At 42.1% G+C, this 23,166-nt stretch overlaps 1 protein-coding gene across 1 annotated transcript in view; it reads left to right on the forward strand.

Moving 5' to 3' along the window:
* Positions 1-23,166, forward strand: part of COL4A1 (collagen type IV alpha 1 chain) — a 170,389-nt gene that overhangs the window by 70,324 nt on the left and 76,899 nt on the right. The window contains exons 20-26 of the mRNA XM_035110373.3: positions 7,463-7,498; positions 8,399-8,563; positions 10,897-10,992; positions 11,518-11,601; positions 12,710-12,780; positions 15,527-15,718; positions 17,416-17,584. Of these exons, the coding sequence (XP_034966264.1) occupies positions 7,463-7,498; positions 8,399-8,563; positions 10,897-10,992; positions 11,518-11,601; positions 12,710-12,780; positions 15,527-15,718; positions 17,416-17,584 (813 nt within the window). The remainder of the gene's footprint in view (positions 1-7,462; positions 7,499-8,398; positions 8,564-10,896; positions 10,993-11,517; positions 11,602-12,709; positions 12,781-15,526; positions 15,719-17,415; positions 17,585-23,166) is intronic.

Below are 23,166 nucleotides of genomic sequence, written 5' to 3' on the forward strand. Positions count from 1 at the left end.
TCAATAGATCAGGAAAATGAAGTGCATAATTAGATAAAGTGCCTGCTATACATTATAATTAATATATAAGGCAATAGGTAAAGGGAGGTAAAGGGACCCCTGACCATTAGGTTCAGTCGCGGATGACCCTGGGGTTGTGGCACTCATTTCGCTTTACAGGTCGAGGGAGCCGGCGTACAGCTTCCAGGTCATGTGGCCAGCATGACTAAGCCGCTTCTGGCAAACCAGAGCAGCACATGGAAACGCCGTTTACCTTCCCGCTGTAGCGGTCCCTATTTATCTACTTGCACTTTGAGGTGCTTTCGAACTGCTAGATTGGCAGGAGCTGGGACCGAGCAACGGGAGCTCACCCCGTCACAGGGATTTGAACCGCTGACCTTCTGATCGGCAAGCCCTAGGCTCAGTGGTTTAACCCACAGCACCACCCGCATGACAATAAGGCAATATCCAACCATTATTCCCACTCAGGATAAGTCCATTGATTTCAACAGGTCTAGTATTGGGTATGACTTAATTGGCCCCAACTCATTTTTAATAAATAATACAATAAAATTGTACATGATTAGATCCACATTTGATATCATGCCCAGTTGATGTTGAGCTTTTTCATGAATTATATGTTTGCCATGATATGGAGGTGATAATTAGACCTATACAAACCCTCCAATATTTCTCAGATGGAAATTGGGACCTTCTAGTCTACATCAGGAAGCCTTTCCTGCATTTGATCTCACTGCACACAAATAATAATAATAATAATAATAATAATAATAATAATAATAATAAAATTTATACCCCGGCCTCCCCAGCCAAGGCCAGTCTCAGGGTGGCTAACACTAGATATAGAACAACTGATTAAAATACAACTTAAGAGCAAGATTAAATACATTAAAATTAAAATTAAAATGCAGCCTCATACAGAAGGAAAGGGAAAGGGAAAAGGGGGGAGGGGATTAGGTTGGCACTAAGCTAAATGCCAGGTGGAAGAACTCTGTCTTACAGGCCCTGAAGAAAGAAATCAGGTCCCGCAGGGCCCTGGTCTCAGGAGACAGAGCGTTCCACCAGGTCGGGGCCAGTGTTGAGAAGGCCCTGGTTCTAGTTGAGGCTAATCTGATTTCCTTTGGGCCCGGGACCTCTAAGGTGTTACTATTTATGGACCTGAGGGTCCTCCACGGGGCATACCAGGAGAGGCAGTCCTGTAGGTATGAGGGTCCTGGGCCGCGAAGGGCTTTTTTTTTTTTTAATTAAAAACCATCTTTATTGAAAATCTTTAAAATTCAACATATAGAAAGAATAAAGTATAAATAGCAAGTATGACAGACATAACCAAACAGAAATCAATGTCAATTCAAAATTACTTGAAATGAAATGAAAGGAAAAGAAAAAGGAAAAAAAAAACTTAACTTAAAAAACCTAACCTAACATAACATAACATAACATAACAAACATATAACAATATTTAGCATAACCTAATATAACTTATATAATCTCAACATATCTTAACAAATACAATTTAAGGAAAAGAAAAAAAAGGAGAAGAAAAGGAGAAAAAGAACAAAGAAAACATATATATTTCAAAACACTTTAGCATTTACACTTACTAAAACCTACTGTCCCCCCACCCTTTCCCCCCTCCACCGTATCATGACTTCCAACCACTCCTGTATTCTGATTTTGGTTTCACTGATATTCCGCATACCTTTCTCTAATTTAATTTATTTTCTTAATATTGTGCCCCTCATGAATCCGCTATTAACTGCGCCTTTTCCACTTGTTTTTGTAGATAAATCTTGAGCGGTTTCCATTCTTCTCCTGCTTTTTCTTCACTTAAACCTTTAGATATTCCAACTCTAATTGCTAAATTCTGATAATTTATTAATTTGGTCAACCACTCTTCTTTATTTGGAACTTTTTTACTCTTCCAATTTTTGGCGATTAAGAGTCTACCCGCTGTTGTCGCGTGCATTAGCACGCATTGTATGCCCAAATACTTTATTTTCTTTCTAATTTCAATACCAGTTTTTTCTTGTAATTCTCTTTTATCTCTTTCTTCTAAATTTCTTACTAACAAACTACTTTTTTTATAATTTAAATTGAACCCTGCTAATTTCCCAAATTCGTTTATTCTTTCTAATGCTCTTGGAACACTTTTTAATGGGTTTTCTGTCGTGATCATAACATCGTCAGCGAAGGCTCTGACTTTATATCTTGTGGTCCCTATCTTTATCCCTTCGATTTCCTTATCCTCTCTAATATTTTTAAGCAGAATCTCTAGTACTATTATAAATAATAGAGGGGACAGGGGGCAGCCCTGTCTCGTACCTTTTTCTATATTAATTTCTTCTGTTGTTATTCCATTAATTATTATTTTAGCTTTTTGTTTACTGTATATCGATTCGATTGCTCTATTCATTTTTTCTCCAATCTCTAGATGTTGCAATGTTTTTTTCAAGAAGGCCCACGACACGTTGTCGAAGGCCTTCTCGGCATCAATTGACAGAAGTGCTGCCTCCTTCCCTCTATTATTTTCAAGACATTCAATTATATTTATTATGTTTCTTATATTATCTTTTAGTTGTCGCCCTTTAACAAATCCAGATTGATTTTCATGTATTATTTCTTTTAGGAACCAATTGAATCTATTTGCCAAAACGCCAGCGAAAATTTTATAATCACAGTTTAATAAGGAGATGGGTCTGTAATTTGTGGGTTGATCTGGGTCGGCATCTTGTTTAGGTAGAAGGGTTATTGTGGCCTCTCTCCAAGAATCTGGTACCATTCCTCCCGTTAATATTCCATTCATAACTTTCTTCAATGGGGCTAACAATAGATCTTCCATACTTTTATAAAACTCTATGGGGATCCCATCCGGGCCTGGCGATTTGCCAATTTTCATCGTTTGTATTACCTCTCTTATTTCTCTATCTGTTATCATCTCATTTAATGCTGTAATTTTATCATCCGAAATTCTGGGTAACTTATATTTATTTAAAAAACTCTCTATCTCTTCTTCTTTTTCCCCTATGTTTTGATATAAATTTGCATAAAATTTTTCAAATATTCCTCTAATTTCTTTAGGTTTTTCAATCAATTTTCCTTCTACTTTTAATCTATTTATCCACCTCTCATTTTTCCTTTTTTTTAATTGCCAGGCTAACATCTTTCCCGGCTTATTCGCCCACTCGAAATTCTTATATTTCCAGAATCGGGTTTCCCTTTCCATTTCTTCTTCCACCATTCTCTCATACTCGCCCCTTAAAATTTTAATCTCTTTATTGAGTTCCTCTTTCTTGGTTTTATATAATAGCTTCTCCTTCCTCTTAATTTCGTCTTCCAACTGTTTTTTCTTTTTCTCTTTGGCCATTTTATCGATCTTATTTTGTTGTAAGAAATATCCTCTTGTCACAGCCTTCCCCGCATCCCACACTGTTTTTTGGTCTACCTCCCCATTATCATTTTGTTCAAAATATTCTTGTACCATTTTGCGAGCCCCCTGTAGAATTTTTTTATTTTTCAATAGAAATATATTCATTCTCCATCTTCTCTTTATATCCTGTTCTTTTTTTTCTATGTTTAACATTACGGGATTATGATCAGTCATTGTTCTGGGTAATATTTCCGTTTTCCCTATTCTTATTATCAAATTTTTTGAGATCCAGATTCCATCTATTCTAGTGGCCGATTTATGTATGGAAGAATAAAATGTGTATTCTTTTTGTATCGGATGTTTATATCTCCAAACGTCAATCAATTCTAAATTTCCCACCATCTCTTCAAAACTTTTTGGTAATTTGCGACCCTTTTCATTCTTCCTAATTACTGATTTATCTAATTCTGGGTTTAAGACTCCATTTAAATCTCCCATTACTAAAATTTGCTTATCTATATGTTCTAATAATTTCCCTTCTAATTCCTTAAAAAATTCCATTTTACTCCCATTAGGCGCATATATCCCCACAAGTAACCACGACTCTCCTTCCACCTTTATTTCAACCATCATTATCCTTCCCTCTGTATCTTTCCAAATTAGCTTTGGTTCCCATTTCCCTTTGACATATACCACCACTCCTCTCTTCTTCTTTTTACCTGCAGATATAAACTCTTTCCCCAATCTATCATTTTTTAAGACTCTTTCATGTTTATTATTTATATGGGTTTCCTGAAGGCAAATTATATCCCAATTTGATTTTTTCAAAATGTGTCCTAATTTATTTCTTTTTTTCTTATTGTTTAATCCATTCACATTCCATGATATAATCTTTAATTTCATTTTGATTTATTTGTAATTTATTAGGAATTTTGTTTTTTTAAAAAAGGAATTTCTAATCATACACAACTGCAAAAACAAAAACAAAAAAAGCAAAACAAAAACAAAACAAAAACAATCTAAATATGGTGTGTCTGAACATCGGAAGCCTGTTTCAGGAGAGAGTCCTTTTTCATTTTGTCTAATCATATTGAAGCGTTTAGATCCTATAACCCCATTCCTATCACAATCACTGTCTATCCCTTATAACCTTATTTACACCTTGTTTGACTTAAAGTTTTTATGTTGTCACTGCATCTTGATCTTCTTTTTCCTCGTCTTCTTTCTCTTCCAAACCAATGTCGTCATTTTCTTCTTGATTGCTGTCCTGTGGTTCGTCTATCGGCCGGACTTTTTCACCACCCAGTTCCTGCCAATACTTTCTCCAAAATATATCAGCCTGGCCTAAGTTCTCAAATTTCCTCCGTCTCCCTTTATAGAAAAAAGACAAGCCTTCTGGGTATTCCCAGCGGAAGGGGATTTTTTTAGCATTTAGAATTTTAGTAAGAAATCCATATCTCTGTCTTTTTTTTATCAGTCTTGGTGGCACTTCTTTTAATATGAAAATCTCTACTCCTTCTATCCTCAATTTCTTTTTTCCTTTTGTCTGTAGTATCTTCTCTACCAGCCAGCTTGTATTGAAACTCACTATGCAATCTCCAGGCCAGTTGTTTTCTCTCGCCTTTTTCGAATTTACTCTAAAGATTTTTTCGACTCCTCCTTCTATTTCTTCAGGTTCCATCTCTAGCCATCTTGCTAATTCATCCATTAGCCATTTTTCTATATCTTCATTATCTTTTTCTGGAATGTTCCGGAACCTCAACGTCTTTTCCCGGAGTTTAAGTTGTAACATGGCGAGGGCATCAAGGGCCACCTCTTGCATTATTCTTTGTTCTTCTAATTCTTTTTTCATTCTATCCATTTCCTTTTTCTCTTCCCTTTTTTCCTTGGCTGCTTTTTTGAGGTTGTTTTCCAACATCTGGATTTTTTCCTTCATTTCTTGTATTTCCAATTCTGCTGCTTTACTTCTTTCATCCATTTCCCCCAGCTGGGTTTTCATTTCATTCCTTTCTTTCTCACCAGTCTCTACCCTCTCCTCTATATTATCCATCTTGTCTTCCACTCTATCGCTCATTTCTTTTTTAATCTCTGACAGTTCTTTCTTTACTTCCCCAATGTCACCTTTCAAACTCCAAATAAGTTCTTTTAAGTCCATTTCTTCTATTGCGGAGTTCCTTCTTTGCTGGGAACTCCCTGTCCCTGTCCTTTTCAATCTCTCATTCATGGTTGTCAGTTATATTCAGTTGTATTCCCAAGCTGCAGGATCTTTCCTCACCACACGATGGCGCTGCACTAGATTTCGAGTAGACTTATAACCGTATTTTATTTTGCCACTAGATGTCCTTCTTTCCCTCTGCGTCGGACTTGGATCCCTCTTTACTCGCTTCTTTTATCTATGTTTCTCTCCTTACTTCCGGCTTCTTCATTCGGATTTTTGCTTCATCATTTCTGTGGTGGGGGTGCCCGCCATTTTAGATAGCCCTACTCTCTTCCACCCTCTCCCACTCCGTTTTTAAAATCGTTCTGCCGTTCACCGGGTTAGCGTTTAATTGGTAAAATTAGTCTCTTCCCTTCGACTCTCTGTCGCAGCGCATAAGCGGTTGCTCAAGTAGTTGATCTTTTATCACAGGCGCAATTTATTGTATGCGTATTGTTTTTATCAGAATGCGGATGGTTTCAAGAATAAAGTCCTTAATTTAATGTCTTTTATCTCATTCCTTTTGTTTTCCAGGCGGCGTCTCTTAAAGTGTTAAAAAAGGTTTTTTTGTATCCGCACTTCCGTCCTCCCCCTTCAGCGAGTAACTCTGTTTCTGTCTCTGTTTTAGCTCACAGTTCAAATGGGGGGGATTTTCCAGTCTCTCTCCCTTCTTAATTTCACGCCCCTGGGTTAAGGCAAGGTAACAATGTAATGAAATTTTACCGTCAGGAACGCGTCGGAGACGCAGCTTCTTGCTGGAAAAGTTGATCGTGTCGTCTTAGTGCTCTGGGTTCTCCCCCACCTCTGCTCCTCCAGCGGGAGGGCGAGGGGTGCCGAGACTCCTCCAAACACCACCGACGCTTTCAGGTCGAGATCGCCTCCCGACCCTTCTCTTGGGGGTGCGTTGAGCCTTCCGCTACCCCTTTTTTTCCCAGCAAAATACCCCGGGGGTCGGAGACCTCACGGAGCGCGTCCGATCGCGGCTGCGGCGAAAACCGGAAGTGCTTTAAACCGCGAAGGGCTTTAAAGGTCAAAACCAGCACCTTAAATCTGACCCTGTACTCCACCGGGAGCCAGTGCAGCTGGAAAAGCACTGGATGAATATGCTGCCATGGCAGGGACCCCGTGAGGAGCCTCGCTGCAGCATATGTGCACATATACATCTGTCACCTTGAGCCAGTTGCAACCTCTCCACCTCACCTACCTCGCAGGATTGTTGTAAAGAAAAAAATGTGCAAGGAGGGATCACGTACAACACCTTCCACAGATATGTAAATGGAATGAAATAAAAATTTAGCGTTAAGCTGCCTGTCAGGGGAAAAGGCAGGATACAATGATGATGGAAACATAACAGAGAGTAAATCCTGAGTGGGACTCAGTTCTGAGTAAAAATGTTTAGGATTGCAATCTAAGGTTGTGCAGACTTTACCCAGTTACCTGGGAATAAGCTCCATTGAATACAGTGGGACTTCTGAGTAGACAGTGTAAGGCTCCATTTACAATAAATAAATGAATGAATAAACAGTCTATGAATCTCCTTAAAAATGGCTGGTTGTGGAAGTATTGCAATTAAATAATTTAAAGTGGATTAGCGGCATTTTCCTTCAAAATTATAGGAAGGGCTTTGTATGCCAGCTTCACCATTTCCTTCATTTGGTTCAGGTATTTCATTTTCAGGATAAACAGGACTCTGTTTTTGCACCTACTCACACACAGCCACACCCCAGCACCACTTTTAATTGTTCTCTAAGACGTGCAGGTGGGGGAAAAGTAAAACCGGCACATTCTGAGATCAAATCAGAAACCAGGGTCTTCTCTAATTCTAGGACTGTCCCTGGAATTATACCAAGCAGTTCAAATCTTTACTACCTGAGAATCCACTACCTTTGCTTTTGCAGGTTTTCCAGGTCTAGCAGGGGCACCAGGTCTACCAGGTAAGACTGTTTCATTATTTGGTTGTCTTGTTTTAGGGTGTGTATTGGCTTTCCATGTAAATTCTAAAACTTTTTGCACAAAAAGATAAAAGTGTTGGTCCACCAAAAGAATTCCAAAATCCATATTAGGGCAATACATTTCTAAGGCCACCAAAATATCACAAAATAGCACAGAAGCTTTTAAGTTCTCATGATCTCTTCATCAGGATGGTTAACAGAGCAATGTGGGGAGAGGGAAAACATGTTTGGATGATGCTGGAGACTTAATTCTACATTTGGTCACAGTCTTAAGATGAAATGGGTTGCACCAAGGTCTGCTGGGAACAAGAAAAAACTTTTAGATAAACGTCAGTGCCCAGTTTAACACATTTCTGCAAAATTTTCTCTTGGGCATATTGCTTCAGTACTGCACACTCTGCATGTTTGAACTTCACGAGTGGAATCCAGCATAGCACTATGGCATTTGTTCTGTCAGTACAGAAATTTCTGCATGTGCAGTGGAATGTTCTCCCCTTCTCCTCTCCCTGTTTGCTCCCTAAATCTGTTCTAGGGGTTCCCCATATCCTCTGGAGGAGATTTGGGGAGGGTGCAGGGTGCTCACGGGGGCTGGGGGGGGGCAACACTTGCCCTGGTGGGACTCATTAGGAAAATACTGCCCTCAGTAGGCCCTATGCATGTGGATGTTTCTAGGAATTAGGTTGAACAAGTAGCTCTGATAAATAAGCTATCTTGCTATTGTTTGACCTCATGAGGTAGTTTAGGATCAAATTCAGTATGGTATCTCAGATTTAGCTGTTATTATGGTGTTGCAATTATTTTATTGTTATTAAACAACTTATTGGTCAATATTTCTTCTGTTGGTTTTATTGATGCCTACTTCACTGCATTATTGTAATCAAGGGCAACCCAGTCCTGGGATAATAGGGGCACCTGGTTTTCCGGGCGAGAGAGGAGAAAAGGGTGAACGGGGGTATCCTGGATCTTCATTGCCTGGGCCAAAAGGAAGAGATGGACCTCCAGGACTTCCCGGTGTACCAGGGCTTCCAGGCCCACCTTTTGCAACAGGCAAGTCAAAATGCAGCTCAAAGTATGCTGTTGTTGTTGTTTAGTCTTTTAGTCGTGTCCGACTTTTAGTCGTGTCGTGACCCCATGGACCATAGCACACCAGGCACTGCCTCCCGCAGTTTGGTCAAACTCATGTTGGTAGCTTCGAGAACACTGTCCAGCCATCTCGTCCTCTGTCGTCCCCTTCTCCTAGTGCCCTCCATCTTTCCCAACATCAGGGTCTTTTCCAGGGAGTCTTCTCTTCTCATGAGGTGGCTTCAGGATCTGTCCTTCCAGGGAGCACTCAGGGCTGATTTCCTTAAGAATGGATAGGTTTGATTTTCTTGCAGTCCATGGGACTCTCAAGAGTCTCCTCCAGCACCATAATTCAAAAGCATCAATTCTTTGGCGATCAGCCTTCTTTATGGTCCAGCTCTCACTTCCATACATCACTACTGGGAAAACCATAGCTCAAAGTATACAGTCCTTTTAAAGTGCAAAAGAATCTAGATAGTAAGAAATGTTAAGCCTGTGGTCATAATAATGGTTAAAAAGAAAATTCTGGGTTTTTTAGAATTGGTTAAATGAATTTGTTTTCAGATGTGGTGCCTCATTCTAGAAGAAATTTCTGTTTCCTGTTTCAAAATCTTGACTTTGGCTTGGTTAAGTAGTTTCACAAGTAAGTGTCTTCATATTTGCTTCCTGACTGAGCTCTATGGCGTCTCTTCTCGATCTTCTGGGATGTGTCCTGATGGGATGTGTTCAGAAGGAAGAGGCCCAGAGCAGTCTGAGGGGGAGGGTCTTAGATCAGCTTCCCAAGGCCCTTTTAATCCTCTCCATATGTCAGAATTTAGTCTGACATACAGGTTTCAGATTCACCTCCTAACTACTGCATAGCCTCTTCTTCTGAAGCAGAGCATCCTGTTCCATAAGAGCTTGAGGCTCCAAGCAGAGAGCAAGCAACAACTATAGGCCTCTAGTCTAGGAGGCTATGAAGGGGTTCTGCTGGCTGAAACAGTCTCCTGAAGCAGCTGCAGAATAAGTTGTCCCTTCAGGTATCACAATTAATTCCTCGAGTTCTGCTTCTTTTGCAGTTTATAGAACTTACCTTTTAGTTTACAGGCGGTGATATGAAAACTTGTCCAAACCTTCACTATTACAGCCACACACTTGCCTTCTCTGGCAAAGCCTTTGGTCAATGTCTCTTCCAAAATATTGTGTCCCACAGATGAGACTATTGAATTGCTTTTCTAAAGACACCTCCCACCCCAATCACTGGAGAAATTAATAATTGAAGCGTACTGTAAATGTCCTTTCTCAAGAGGTTCCCTGGTGGAGAATTTCCCCACCCATATATGAAAGAGAGGCAGACGATCTTCACAATCAGAGCCTGTAGCCTCTGGATTTATCAGCATTCAACTACTAAGATATTCTCAGGACAGTGTTTCTCTGTCTTCAATGTGTGGCCTTTGGTTTTTATATACAAGTTCGCTTGATAGGGCTATATGTGGTTTGCTGTCAGGTGCTGGGCTCCTTAGTGTCATTCTGACAGAAACCTAAGAGGAGGTATATCCCACCCCACCCCAAGCTCCTGAGAACAGAAATGTACAATCAGTTCAACTTTTTCCTTTGCTGCTGCACAAAATATTGAACTGTATGTTTGCAGAAATTGATATATTCACACAAACACATACAAATTGTCCTACTGTAAAGGGAATTGTGTATACTGTTTGCCAGATATGGGAAGTAAATGAACTTTTGGTGCAAAAAAACCCCTGAATTTGGAAAAGAATCTTAGAACTGAGACTATTAGCATTATTTTGACTTAAATATGCTGTGGGCTATTTTCAAGCCAATTCGGCCTCCCGAGCAAATTTAGCAAGCAGATAAAATCTATAGGATTTTGTGGCATCTCAATTCAGGTTTTTGCATGCTAATGTGTATGGAACAGCTCTGGTTTACATATTATTTTTATTCATTTATTATTTTATTTATAATTGTTTCATTTTAGTTTACTTTTTATTATAAATACATGTTTTAGAGGAATTTACTTCAGTGGGTGCCTTAAGGCCATGCAGGCAGTCCAGGTCCATACTGAGTCATGTTAATGCTCTGGTTTCATGGAGAAATGTCCCATGTGAAGGATCTGGTCGCAGAGAGAACCAGCAGCAGTTTCTACAACTACAGTAGCTCTTTTCCCAGCTACCCCAGTTGTGAGAACTGGTCCAAGCAGCACCTGTGATTTACCATTTCACTCAAGTAAGAGTGATCCATGTCACTGACATATATTTCTTAGAAATAGGATTTGCCATATAGAAACAATTCTGTGTCTTTTCTCCCCATTCAAACTGCAGATGGAATTCTGGAGTGCCAACCTGGGCAGCCTGGTGATCCAGGCCCTCCTGGGCCTCCTGGCCAGCATGGCTTCTTGGGAGAAAGGGGAGAAAAAGGTACCAACGCTGACCTTGGACATACATAGATTTAGAACCTTCCGGGTAAATGAAATAGAGCTTCTTCTAGACAACCAATTCTATGAACCTGCTATTCCAGGGGGCTACTTATACCAGCATGGCATGGGCACCTTCAGGCAGTTCAGGGGGCAGCAAAGACATAATGGAGCCGTATCAGCAGATATCCCACAAGGTCCATTCTGCACTTCACTCCCAACACTGCAGCCATCCTTCAAGCATGACATTCCCTGCCAACATGCTCCTTTTTCAAGGCACTCTGGGTTCGGTCAGTCAACCAGGAAGCTTTTGTTGTCACAGTAACCTTTGGGATATTCTTTAATTACTATCCACAATCTTAACATGATTCAACAGTGTGATACAGTCAAGTAAAAGCTGAGATAATATGTAAAAATGTCATATTTCTTGAGTGAAAACATTAGGGTTATTTTCTGTGGGAATTACTGTTTGGTTTGCAAAGGTCTTAAGCATAACCTTCTGATAAATATCTCTGTATTTTTAATATAGGGGTAAAAGGTGATGGCTGTTTGACCTGTGATGTACCCAGCCTAGCTGGTGAGCCAGGCCCCCAGGGGTTTCCAGGAGAACCAGGTAAAGTACAAAATAAGCACTGTGCTAAACTCCTCCAGGATTTGCATCGCCTTCCTCTTATTCCATCAATCACATTGCTTCATATACAAAATGGTGCAGGCAGCAAGCTTCAAAGATGTTGATATCTACTGTAACACAATGGCTGATGAAAAAATTGCTTCAGTATTCTGATGGTCCCCCTCATTTGCCACCCCCCTTCTCTGCTTCTGGAGGAAATCCTTGATCTTTCCTGTCTGATCTGGAAGCACCTCCTCAACAGAGCCATCAAAAGTTCAGCAAAGTACAATTCAGCTCTTCTTTCTTCAGATTAGAAGAGTGTTTCCTGAAGGATTGAGAATGCCCTCCTATTACAGGGACCTCCTATTACAGGGGTCCCCAAACTTATCTCGCTGCAGGCCAGTGCCGCTAGTGCCGATTGTGTTGCGGGCCGGAATGCACAGGAGCATGCGTCCATACGCACGCGCACACATGATTTTCGCCGCACTTCCGGGTCGCCGGAAAAATGGAAATAGCTTGTGCGCCTGTGCATGGGCCTCCTCCAACCCGGAAGTGCGCTGGAATTGACGCTTGCGCATGTGCACAAGCTGTTTCTCTGAGCTGCCCCACCCCACCCCAAAGAGAGGTGCCTCCTCACACTGCCCCACAGGGGGCTGGGAAGCACCCCCTGACCAGCCCCAGAGGCAACATTTGCCTGGGGAGCTTGTAGCCAGGGCTGCTTCAACAAACAGCTGTGCAAGCTGTTGGGAGACAGAGAAGCAAGAGGACATCCGAGGAGGGAGGGAGGGAAGGAAGGAAGGAAGGAAGGAAGGAAGGAAGGAAGGAAGGAAGGAAGGAAGGAAGGAAGGAAGGAAGGAAAGAGGGCCAGAGGGCAGGGTTGCCCATGGCACCCCTGGCTATCTATCATCCAAGGCACCCTAGGATGCCACGGCACACGGGTTGGAAACCACTGTAATAGACAGGGCTTTCTCTATTTCTGGAAATATTTTATATATTTAAATGAATTTTCTTAGAATATCAAATTATAAAAGAGCAAATGGCATGAAAAATATTTATTAGCAGAACCTCTCATACTTGTAAGTTACATTTATCTTTTCCTGTTCTTTGCAAGGTGTTGCAGGACCAAAGGGTGCTAAAGGTGACAGGGGCCTTTCTGGATTTGAGGGTATTTCAGGAATGACAGTAAGTCAATGATCCAAATATTTCTCAGCCATTTCTTCAGCAGCATATAATATAAGATCATGGCTTTATAACTGTAATTGGTTTCAAGGTACATCATCTCAGTAAATGAGCTAAGGAAATGTATTTTATTATTTGGTATATAATTCCTATTCTCTTATCCCCATGGAACTGTCATTGGGTAAACAGCAAATGATAGTCTCCCATCTCCATTTCTCCAGAATGGCTTGTCCTCAGACTGAACACTTTTTGAAGGCAGGCATACACCCTCTCTAGGCTGTTACCCAAAATCTCATAGTCCTTTTCCCCCCATAAAAAAATTATTGAAACTTTTTCATGATTTTGTTGTTGTTTAGTCATTTAGTCATTTAGTCGTGTCCGACTCTTCGTGACCCCATGGACCAGAGCATGATACAGAGCAATAAAAAACAAACTAATATAAAGGAAGATAAAAAAGAGAAAAGAATCACCACATAATTATCTCTGAGCTGTTGACAGAAAATGTCTAGTCCTCCATCTTCTTTCCTGGAAGTCAACTCATCTCACCCTTTCCTGAAGTGCATCCTCAGAGGGGCAACTCTGCTCTCACCTCTGGTTCAGCATTAATTTCTGTCCTCAGACCTATACACCACCCTGTCAGCAATTGAGAGCCTTCCACTTGAACCACTTAAGTCAGGGCTCCCCAAACTAAGGCCCGGGGGCCGGATGTGGCGCAATCGCCTTCTAAATCCGGCCCGCGGACGGTCCGGTAACCAGCATGTTTTTACATGAGTAGAATGTGTCCTTTGATTTAAAATGCATCTCTGGGTTATTTGTGGGGCATAGGAATTCATTCAGATTTTTTTTCAAAATATAGTCCCCCCCCCCCACAAGGTCTGAGGGACAGTGGACTGGCCCCCTGCTGGAAAAGGTTTGCTGACCCCTGACTTAAGTTGATTCCACTTCACATTATATTCTTCAAAATGCTATCACTGGTGGCCATCACCATAGTACTCTGCACCTCAGAGCTAAACACTGTATTGGTGCACCACAACTATTGCACCTTTCATTGCAACCAGGTAGTCTGGGGCATCACCCTATCCTTCAAACCAAAGGTTCTGTCTTCCTTCAATTGCCAACAGGATATGATCTTTCCATCTTTCTGACCCAACCTAGTCAACCATCAGAAAAATCATGGCACTCACTAGATGCCTGAGGCCCTCTAAAAGTCTGCATCAACAGGCCAAAGGCCTTCACTAGTTCCCGTTTCATCTCCTTCCGCCCACCACCTCTAGAAAAGAGAGTGTCCACTGCAAAGCTAGCCTGCTGGCTGAAGGGCAGCATGTCCCTTACCCATGTCTTCCACAAACTCATGCTGCCCCCCCCCCCCCAGATCCTAGCTCACTCGGCAGCGATTTCCGCTGCATTTTCCTTGAATGCTCCCCCTTCTGAGATTTGCTGAATGGTGACCTGTTCCACCTGTTCTGGTTCATCGGCCTTTATCAAGCATTTCAAGATAGATTGCAATGCCTCTGCAGAGGCAACCTTTGGCTGGCCAGTGCTCCAGCCCATTCTAAGCACCTCAGCAGCAGCAGCACAGCAGTAATCAGGGGTCAGTCGGCTCTGGGGTGTCCCATTCTCCGATCACAGTTCTACAGGGATAAAGAGAAGAGATCATTCTGGCTTACCTTGAACAGGATTTCTTACACCCATGGATACTGCCATCAAACCCCACCCAGACCTACTTGCTGTTGCTTTGCAGACCTATCTATTCTCTTCACTCTGTGTCTCCAGTCTCTGAGTCCTCTTTCCAGGAGTCCTCAAAGAGGCATTCATGGTTTTTTCCTAATTATGCTCATTCATGTCAGTTGTAGTATAAGCTCTCTTGCTTCTGTCTTGTCATTAAAAAAAATGACTAGATCCAGATCAAACAGGGAGGAGTTGACTAATTTTTTTTACTTTAGCTTATAATTTTGCCCATTAGCCACATGGTGGAGCTGTTTTCCCATTCTTCTCTGATGGCCGTGTCCTTGGGTATAATAAATCCCACTCATAGTAAGTAAGAACAGTCTCTCTTGTCACATCATGTCTTAGGAGAACAGTATTTTTTACTTTCATGTGCATGTCTTTTCAGTTATGGTATTCATGCTTAAATAATTGTGATGGAAATTACAGAAAGGATATTTAGCAAAATGTTTTTTAGGCCTACTTTGGACCTTATTTAAATGGCTGGCTGTTACATTTGCTTCTGGCAGCTGATTGTGAATGTTATGAAAGGGCAACAGATTTTTCTTTAATCTGTGGTTGTTGTATTTTTACACTCGGGGAAAGTTGCTGTAACGGAAGGGTCGTACAGGGAACGACCCTTCCGTATCCCTTACGATGCAGCTCCAGCAATGAGGTGGACAGCAGTGAGGAGGGGGAAGAGAGGGAACGGCTCAGAAAGACGGAGGGCCAGGGCTCTGGCAGCATCAGAGAACCAAGAGAGGGAGGGGGAGGAGTATCCAGGATCATCGAGTGGAGAGGCATCCAGGGGACGTCCTTTCCAATTCCTGCCGGAACTCAGGATTCTCATGGTTCTCCAGAAATTTAAAGGTCTATTTCATAGCAATGCACACAGAAAAACAGAATATGAGCAATCTAGGCATTTCATTATTTGTCACCTGAATATCTTGCACTAAAACCTGGGGTGGTTTAGGTTTTTTTCCCTGATTTATTAAAGTACTGTATATTTTATTAGGTATTTAATGATGCTATAATGTTATTTCAGGGACCTCCAGGTGTACCTGGACTGGCAGGAAGCCCAGGAGCAAAAGGGGAACCTGGAGATGTTTTTTTTGACTCCGATTTAAAAGGTGATAAAGGAGATCCAGGATACCCTGGACCTCCAGGTGTTCCTGGAAGAGAAGGAAGCCCAGGGCGGGATGGCCTGCCAGGTGCCCCAGGTCTTAAAGGTGCATCGGTAGGTGTATGTCTGTGTTTGTCCATTCTACTGTCTACTATATTAACTGTAGGGTATTACTGTCACAAGAGGTCTGCACATTCACCCTATCTTTCTTACACACATCTGATAGCAACACTCCATGTTACAGTTCTCATTCACTGGAACGCTCTTGCAGATAAATCCCATTACAATATTTCTGCATGCAATGCAGAATACCTGCAACAATACCTGCTTGGAAGTAGACTAGGCAGCTCTCAACGTTTTTGGTGCACTTACTGTGTTTAAACATCAATGTTAACCTGAGTTTACTTTTTTCCCATGTTGATATTTTCAAGAATGGGTCTGACACTTTGTTCTTCTTATTTTATTACTACATGTATCTATTGTGCAATGGCCCTGATGTCACACTTTCACCCAGTCTGCGACATTCTGTGACAGCCAAACCTTTGTCACTCATTACCACAAAAGATGTAGGTTTGATGAGTTTATGGCAAACTGCATAACCGGTTGGTTGTCCAAGGGCTGACAGGAAGAGCAGGTCAGAGAGGGAGACGCAGGGCTACCTGGCAGTTAGTTTCTGTGTTAAGGAAAGGAAAAATACAAGGAGGCTCATAAACACAAACTCCCCTAATTAAGAAGTTGCTCGAACCGGCATGCAGCCCCTCCTTCGCTCTCGAGCCTTCTGAGTTAGGGCTCTTTCCCTGTAATTTTCCTCTACAGCGAGCCCCAGGAGCCTCTCTCTATGCCTGTCTGGCTCGTTGCTCGGCAACATGTAACATCCTAGGGGTAAGTGGGGCCGGAGAGCTGTCAGCAGAGGAGCTGTCAGGATGGAGAGATGTAGGACCTGGCTCCCCTCTGTTGTCTCTGTTGCAACCTGCATCCAAACTGGAAGCCTCATCATTCTGCCCTGTTCTGGGCCATTTGCCTGCTTCTGCCTCTTCATGATCCCTCAAGCTTCCTGCTTCTAGTACCTCCCAACTTGTGCCCTCCTCTGGGGGTCTCTTGAGTGGGAAGCTTCCACCACTCTTCCTCATCCAAGCAGTCCCTGACACCTGTAAATGGGGCTGTACATCAGGGGTAGCCAACATAGGGCTCCATAGATATGGTTGAACTTCCCATCAGCTCCAGCCAACAGGACAGTGGCAGCGATGATGAATGTTGTAGTCCAACAACATCTGGAGGGCACAGTGTTGGCTTTACATCCTACATATGATCCCTTTTAAATGAAGAATAGCTACAAATATTCTAAATATACCCACATCTGTAGACTGGTGGTGGCTGAGCTCTCAACCTGCACTTTGGATTATGTTGCATCATCTTGAAAACAAGCTGTTACTTTCTTCCTAAAAAGTCTGTGGATACCTTAGCTTGTTTCCAAGGCAATCTAAATCCATCCCACCCTTTCAACCTCACTCTTTTCCAAGCATAACAAAATGGGTCTCAGCCACATCCCTACTGGAAACCTAGTTGCTTTTGTCTTGTAATGAGGGGCAACTATATTCTGAGCAGCAAGTAATTTTAAATGATCCCCTTTCAGGAACAGAATTTATGCACATTGGAAAACATTTATTCATAATCCAGTGTGGCTGGAGCTTGTTTATAGTAATGGTTAATCCAGCTACCTTGGTTAAACTAATGCAATATCATAAAATAAAATCTTACCCTTTGATGTGTAAGGCAAAGAGGTTATTGTTTTCTTGTTTTCTTAAAACCAGGGAACAATTGGGTTAAAAGGAGAGCGTGGCCTCCCAGGAATAAGTGGTTTTCCAGGACCCCGTGGAGACAGAGGTTTTCCTGGTTCCCCAGGGATTGGGCCGTCTGGGCCACCTGGTGATAAAGGGGACAAAGGTCTTTCAGGGATTCCCGGCACACCAGGATTTCCAGGTAACAAAACTGATGGTTGTTGTTGCTGTTTAGTCGTTTAGTCGTGTCCGACTCTTCGTGACCCCATGGACCAGAGCACGCCAGGCACTCCTGTCTTCCACTGCCTCCCACAGTTTGGTCAAACTCATGTTCGTAGCTTAGAACATTGTCCAACCATCTCTTTCCCCCCCAAATAATATTTATTGATTTTCAAACATTTCAACACAAAAACTAAACACAAAAAAGCAAAAATAAAACATAAAACATAATGAAAAAAAGAAAAAGAAAGAAAAAAACATATCAATCCTTACATTAACTTGACATTGTGGACTTCCTCGATTCCCCCCACATTGGGTCCATTTATTAAATCTAAATTAGGCAATTTTCCTTTATCATCTTAAATCATTCTAACACAATTTTTCCAGTTACAGGTAGGTAGCCGTGTTGGTCTGAGTCGAAGCAAAATAAAAAAATTCCTTCAGTAGCACCTTAAAGACCAACTAAGTTTTTATTTTGGTATGAGCTTTCGTGTGCATGCACACTTCTTCAGATACACTTGAAACAGAAGTGTCAGACCCTTATATATATACAGAGGGTGGTGGGGGTGGGTGGGAATGGGTGATGGGCTGATGGGAGTGGTAAACCTGTAGATGGCTGTTAATGACTGCTGATGACTGCAATTAGTCCTGGGGGGGAAAAGCAAGGGCTGAGGTTTTTCCATTATTTCACAACCAATTCTAAAAGTGCTACCTTTTGATTTTTACATTTAAGAGTAAGAGTGTCTGATAGTTTCCTGTACAACTACAGTGGTACCTCGCTAGAAGAAAGCCTCGTGGCATGGAAAAATCGCAAGACGATGAATTTTTTTGGCAGACTCGGAAGACGACGTTTTCTATGGCCATGCCATAGAAAACTTTGCAAGACGAAAGTCCTGCCGCCTTGCGCTTCCGCCACCGCCATCGCCCAGAGCCTGGCCGCCTCGTGCTTCCGCCGCCCGCTATCGCCCGGCTTCCACAGCAGCCAGATCCCCCCTCACTCACCTTTAGCCTGCCTGCGCGCGAATGGGCTGTCTGTCTGGGTGCGAGGGTCCGGCTGTTGGGGAAGGAGGGAGGGAGCCTCTCTCTGGCCCTCCTCCTGCTTCCCCCTCCCCAGAGCCTTAAAAACTTCCAGAACGGCCATGGCGGGTGAGTCGGCGCCTTTTTTTGCACTTTGTTTTCCCCATAGGAACACATTGATTAAATTTGGAAAGACAAAATTATCGCAACACAAAACAACTCGTGGAACGAATTAATTTGGTCTTGCGAGGTATCACTGTATTATTTATTTTATACCCACTTCATCCTTGCTTCTTGGGACAGATTGCAACAATTAAGACACAATGTTAAAAACAGTTTAAAGCCACTTACAATCAGAAAAACAAGGTGTCCTTAAAATATATATCTCAGGTGTCAGATGCCAGGGTAAAGAGCATTGGCAGAAAGCTGTATAATGAAGGTGACAGGTGTATCTCTGGGGAGAGAGCTGCACAACTTAGAGTCTCTCCTAAGCAACCAGCCCTCAAGCTTCTGAGGTTGGAGGAGCTAAGAAGAGGGCTCTTCTGCTTTCCTTACCACTTGAGGGTGGCTGAAGTGAAGGGGGTGGTCTTCCAAGTGTTTGGGGCCTAAGTCATTTAGGGCTTTAAACCCCAACATAAACATCTTGAATTGGGCCTGGAAAGAAACTGAAAACCAGTGAAGCTGTTTGGGTTATGTTAGATCTAAATGGCACCTGACTGGTGCATTTTGAACCAATTGAAGTTTCCAAATTGTCTCCATGGACAGTCATTTCTATCTGCGTGTCATCTGCATATTGATGGCACTTCAGATCTCCTGGTGAATATTTTCAGTGGCTTTGTATATATGTTAAATAGCATGTGGAACAACCTGGACCCCTGTGGGACACTACAAGACAACTCCCATGGTGATGAATTGTAGCCTTCTATGACTACTTTCAATGCCTGGCATCTGCAGGGAGGGCTGGAATAAAACCCTGCCTAAAATCCTGGGGAGCCTCTGCCAATCAGTGTAGACTATTCTGAGCTAGATGGACGAATAGTCTGACTCAGTATAAGGTACCATCCCATGGAGTCCTTCTGAAACCACAAAACAGTGTACAAGGTACCAGTATGTGAACAGGCAAGGAGAAGTGAGGTCCTGCATTCTCAAAAAAGAGTTGTTGAAAGGGGGAAAGAAAATGAATCACAGATATATGAAATGGAAAATGGAAATGGAGGCTACCTAGAGGCTTCAGACCAAATCAATGAAAAGCTGGAAGGACTGGATGATCACAGAATCATGGAATTGTAGACTTGGAAGGGACCACAAGGGTCATCTAATGCAACTCCCTGCAATGCAGGAATCTTGCCCAATGTGGGGCTTGAACCAAAAATCCTGAGATTAAGAGGCTCATGTTCTGCCAACTGGACTACTTAACAATTGGCATGGAATAGCTTAATTCAAGAAAACAGATACTGAAATGGAAATGCCTTCCATACAAGGATTTGGAGGAGGAGGAGATAATATCACAAATGATGAAAGGAGAATTATCTGGATATTACATTGATGGAGTTGAGATAAAAAAAAACTTTGGGAAAACATCAGTCTTTCAGTTCTAGCAGAAAGAATTTATTTTGCATACGATTTGGAGCAAATTCAGAGAATGATGGTACTAAATTTATGGGGAAAAGATTGGAAAAAATGAAAATGGAAGGTCCTAGAAGAGGAGATCAGGATATTATCATAAATACAACAGGAAATGGAAATACAAGAAGAAATGGAATTTGAGCATACAAAACTGGGCATGAACTGAAGGATGTACAATAATAAAAAATATGGAATATTAGCCCAATATGTGACCACAGTGGAGAGATTTTTAAATGGACATGGATGGGAGAATTTATTATCACTGAGTATGGTAATGGTGGCAGGAATTAATGGAGATAAAGTGAAAAGAAAAAATGTGATTGACATTTACCAATTGGACTTTGCTTGGGAAATAGAAATGAATGATTCTGAGACACTTTGACGTGCTTTCAAACTGCTAGGTTGGCAGGAGCTGGGACCAAGCAACAGGAGCTCACCCCATCGTGGGGATTCGAACCGCCGACCTTCTGCTCGGCAAGCCCTAGGCTCTGTGGTTTAATATATTTTTTTGTCAACCCCCCCAATTGAAATTATTAAAAGAAGGAAAAATACGATACCGTTAAAAGCTCTTTGTACAGAAAATGTTGCACTGTATTTTTCTGCTGCTGATCATGTCGAATTAAAAGGCCAGAGCTGTTTTGTCTGCGTGGGCAAAAGGGTGTGTGATTTGCAAGTGTGCATAAGCTTGCAGCCTGGCTCCTCCTCCATCCCTCTCCCTCTAGTCTAGTACGAAGGCTGTTCTTTATGAAAGCATTAAGATTTACTCTGATGTTTTCTCAACCCTGACAAAAACTACCCTAAAGCACTTTCTAAGCATAAAATTACGGTGCATCTGTTGAGAAATAGCAATTATAAATATAATCTGGAAAGACAGAATGGGTGAAGTCCACACAGTATTATATAACTTTATATGAAATAAAATTTTAAGCTCAAATCCCTCTGCTACCACAGGCCTATTTGTTCAAGTGATACATAGCGAAGAGCCAAAATTAAATCCCCAAATAATGTTTAAAGGTAAAGGGACCCCTGACGATTAGGTCCATTCGCAGATGACTCTGGGGTTGTGGCGCTCATCTCGCTTTATTGGCTGAGGGAGCTGGCGTACAGCTTCCGTGTCATGTGGCCAGCATGACTAAGCTGCTTCTGGCGAAACCAGAGGAGCGCACGGAAACGCTGTTTACCTTCCCACCGGAGCGGTACCTATTTATCTACTTATTGATTTTTCCATGTGCTTCACATATGTAACTGTAATCCTGATCAAATTCTATAATATGAAGCTCATATTGATTCCATCTTTCTGTAAGCACCTGTCTTACTTAACTGAGGATGTTGGGCAGAAGGCTATATTTATGGTGTAGCTTTTATATAAAATTTAATCCAATTATCAGACAATGCAACATATTCCAACAAAACATGGATTATTTTATATTCCAAATGTGTTTTTTTTAAATCTGCCATTCAAAAGCTTCGTTACCAAAGGCTCCTGATTAAACTTAGAGGTGATAATAGGACATATAATCTGATAGATCACTGAATGGTTAAAAAAAAAAGGAAGCAGCAAGTAGACTACGTAAATGGATAGTTCTCACAACAGATGTATGTAAGAAGTGAGGCTCCCTCAAGGATCCATTTTGTGCTTTTTCATAATGACCTGGACTCAAATTATTCAGGGTGGTAAAAAGAAAAAGGGATCACAAAGAGGTCTTTCTCCAAACAGGGCAATGTCAAATGCAGTTCCGTTTAAGTGTAAACTGATGCATAGTAAGGCAAAAAATTAAAACCCACAAAAATTATACACACCAATGGTGAGCTAGTGATGACTGACCAGAAAAAGGGTACTGAGGTTGTGGTGGGGAGCTCAGTTAAAATGTTGAGCTGGTGTGTAACAGTTGCGAAAGAGGTGGATTCTGTATTAGAGATCAAAATAAAACTGCCAATATTGTACTGCCTTTATACAAGTTTATGGTGCAACCACGTTTGGAATATTATATACAATTCTGATTCACACATTTCAAAAAATATATTTCATAGCTAGAAAAGGGTGCAGAAAAAGGCAACCATAGTGACTAGGGGTTAGAACAACTCCCCTACAACTTTTGGGGCTCTTCAAATTTGAAAAATAGATGAGGGAGGAAGACACGATAAAATGCACAAAATTATGCAGTGTGTTGAAAGAGGATAGGGAGAAGGTGCCAGAAGACACTTTAGAATTACACCTCCATAAACAATCCTAGAACCCATCCTGTGACACTCAGAACAGACAAATGCACCGATTTAGACACACAGCAGATAAACTATGGCATACAGGCTGGACTGCACTGCCCTTGAGCACGAGCAGAGTGCGCACCCCACCCAGACCCCCCACGACCGTGGGGACAGGCACCGGAGAGGGCAGAGGAGGGCGGGGTGCTGAGCCGCGGAAAGAGTCCCCCTTGCGGGGGGGGTGTGTGTGGAGATTTCTAGATGTTGGGAATCTTTACTTTGCTATTGCTCTGGCATTCAGCCGCTCGACTCGCTTAACCAGTGGTTTAACCCCACCACTTTGGGGAAGAGCAAACACGCGGGATGTCACAGGAGCAGCATTCCAAACCCACGTTTGTGGAAAGCGCCCAATGAAAGTGGGAACGAAAGTGTCGTTCCGGCACTCTCACTTTCCCGCTTGCACACACAGCCTCCTCCCCCACTCAGCTTCGGAAGCGATTAGGATGGGCAGATGATCCAGGATTCAGACCGCAATCCTCCTTCGTCGTGTCTATTCGGGAGCAAAGCCCACTGAAATCAAGCGGGGCTTATTCCCTGGTAAAGGAGTTTTGAAGGAATGCAGCCTGAATCGTCAAAGTAAATGCACTCAGGGTCTGCAGCCTTCATAGAAATGGAGAGAGCAGGGGGAGGGAGAGCGAGAGAGAGCGATCCAAGCGCATT

The sequence above is a fragment of the Zootoca vivipara genome, chromosome 3, assembly GCF_965207765.1.
Source record: "Zootoca vivipara chromosome 3, rZooViv2.hap1.1, whole genome shotgun sequence".
Taxonomy (NCBI): Eukaryota; Metazoa; Chordata; class Lepidosauria; order Squamata; family Lacertidae; genus Zootoca; species Zootoca vivipara.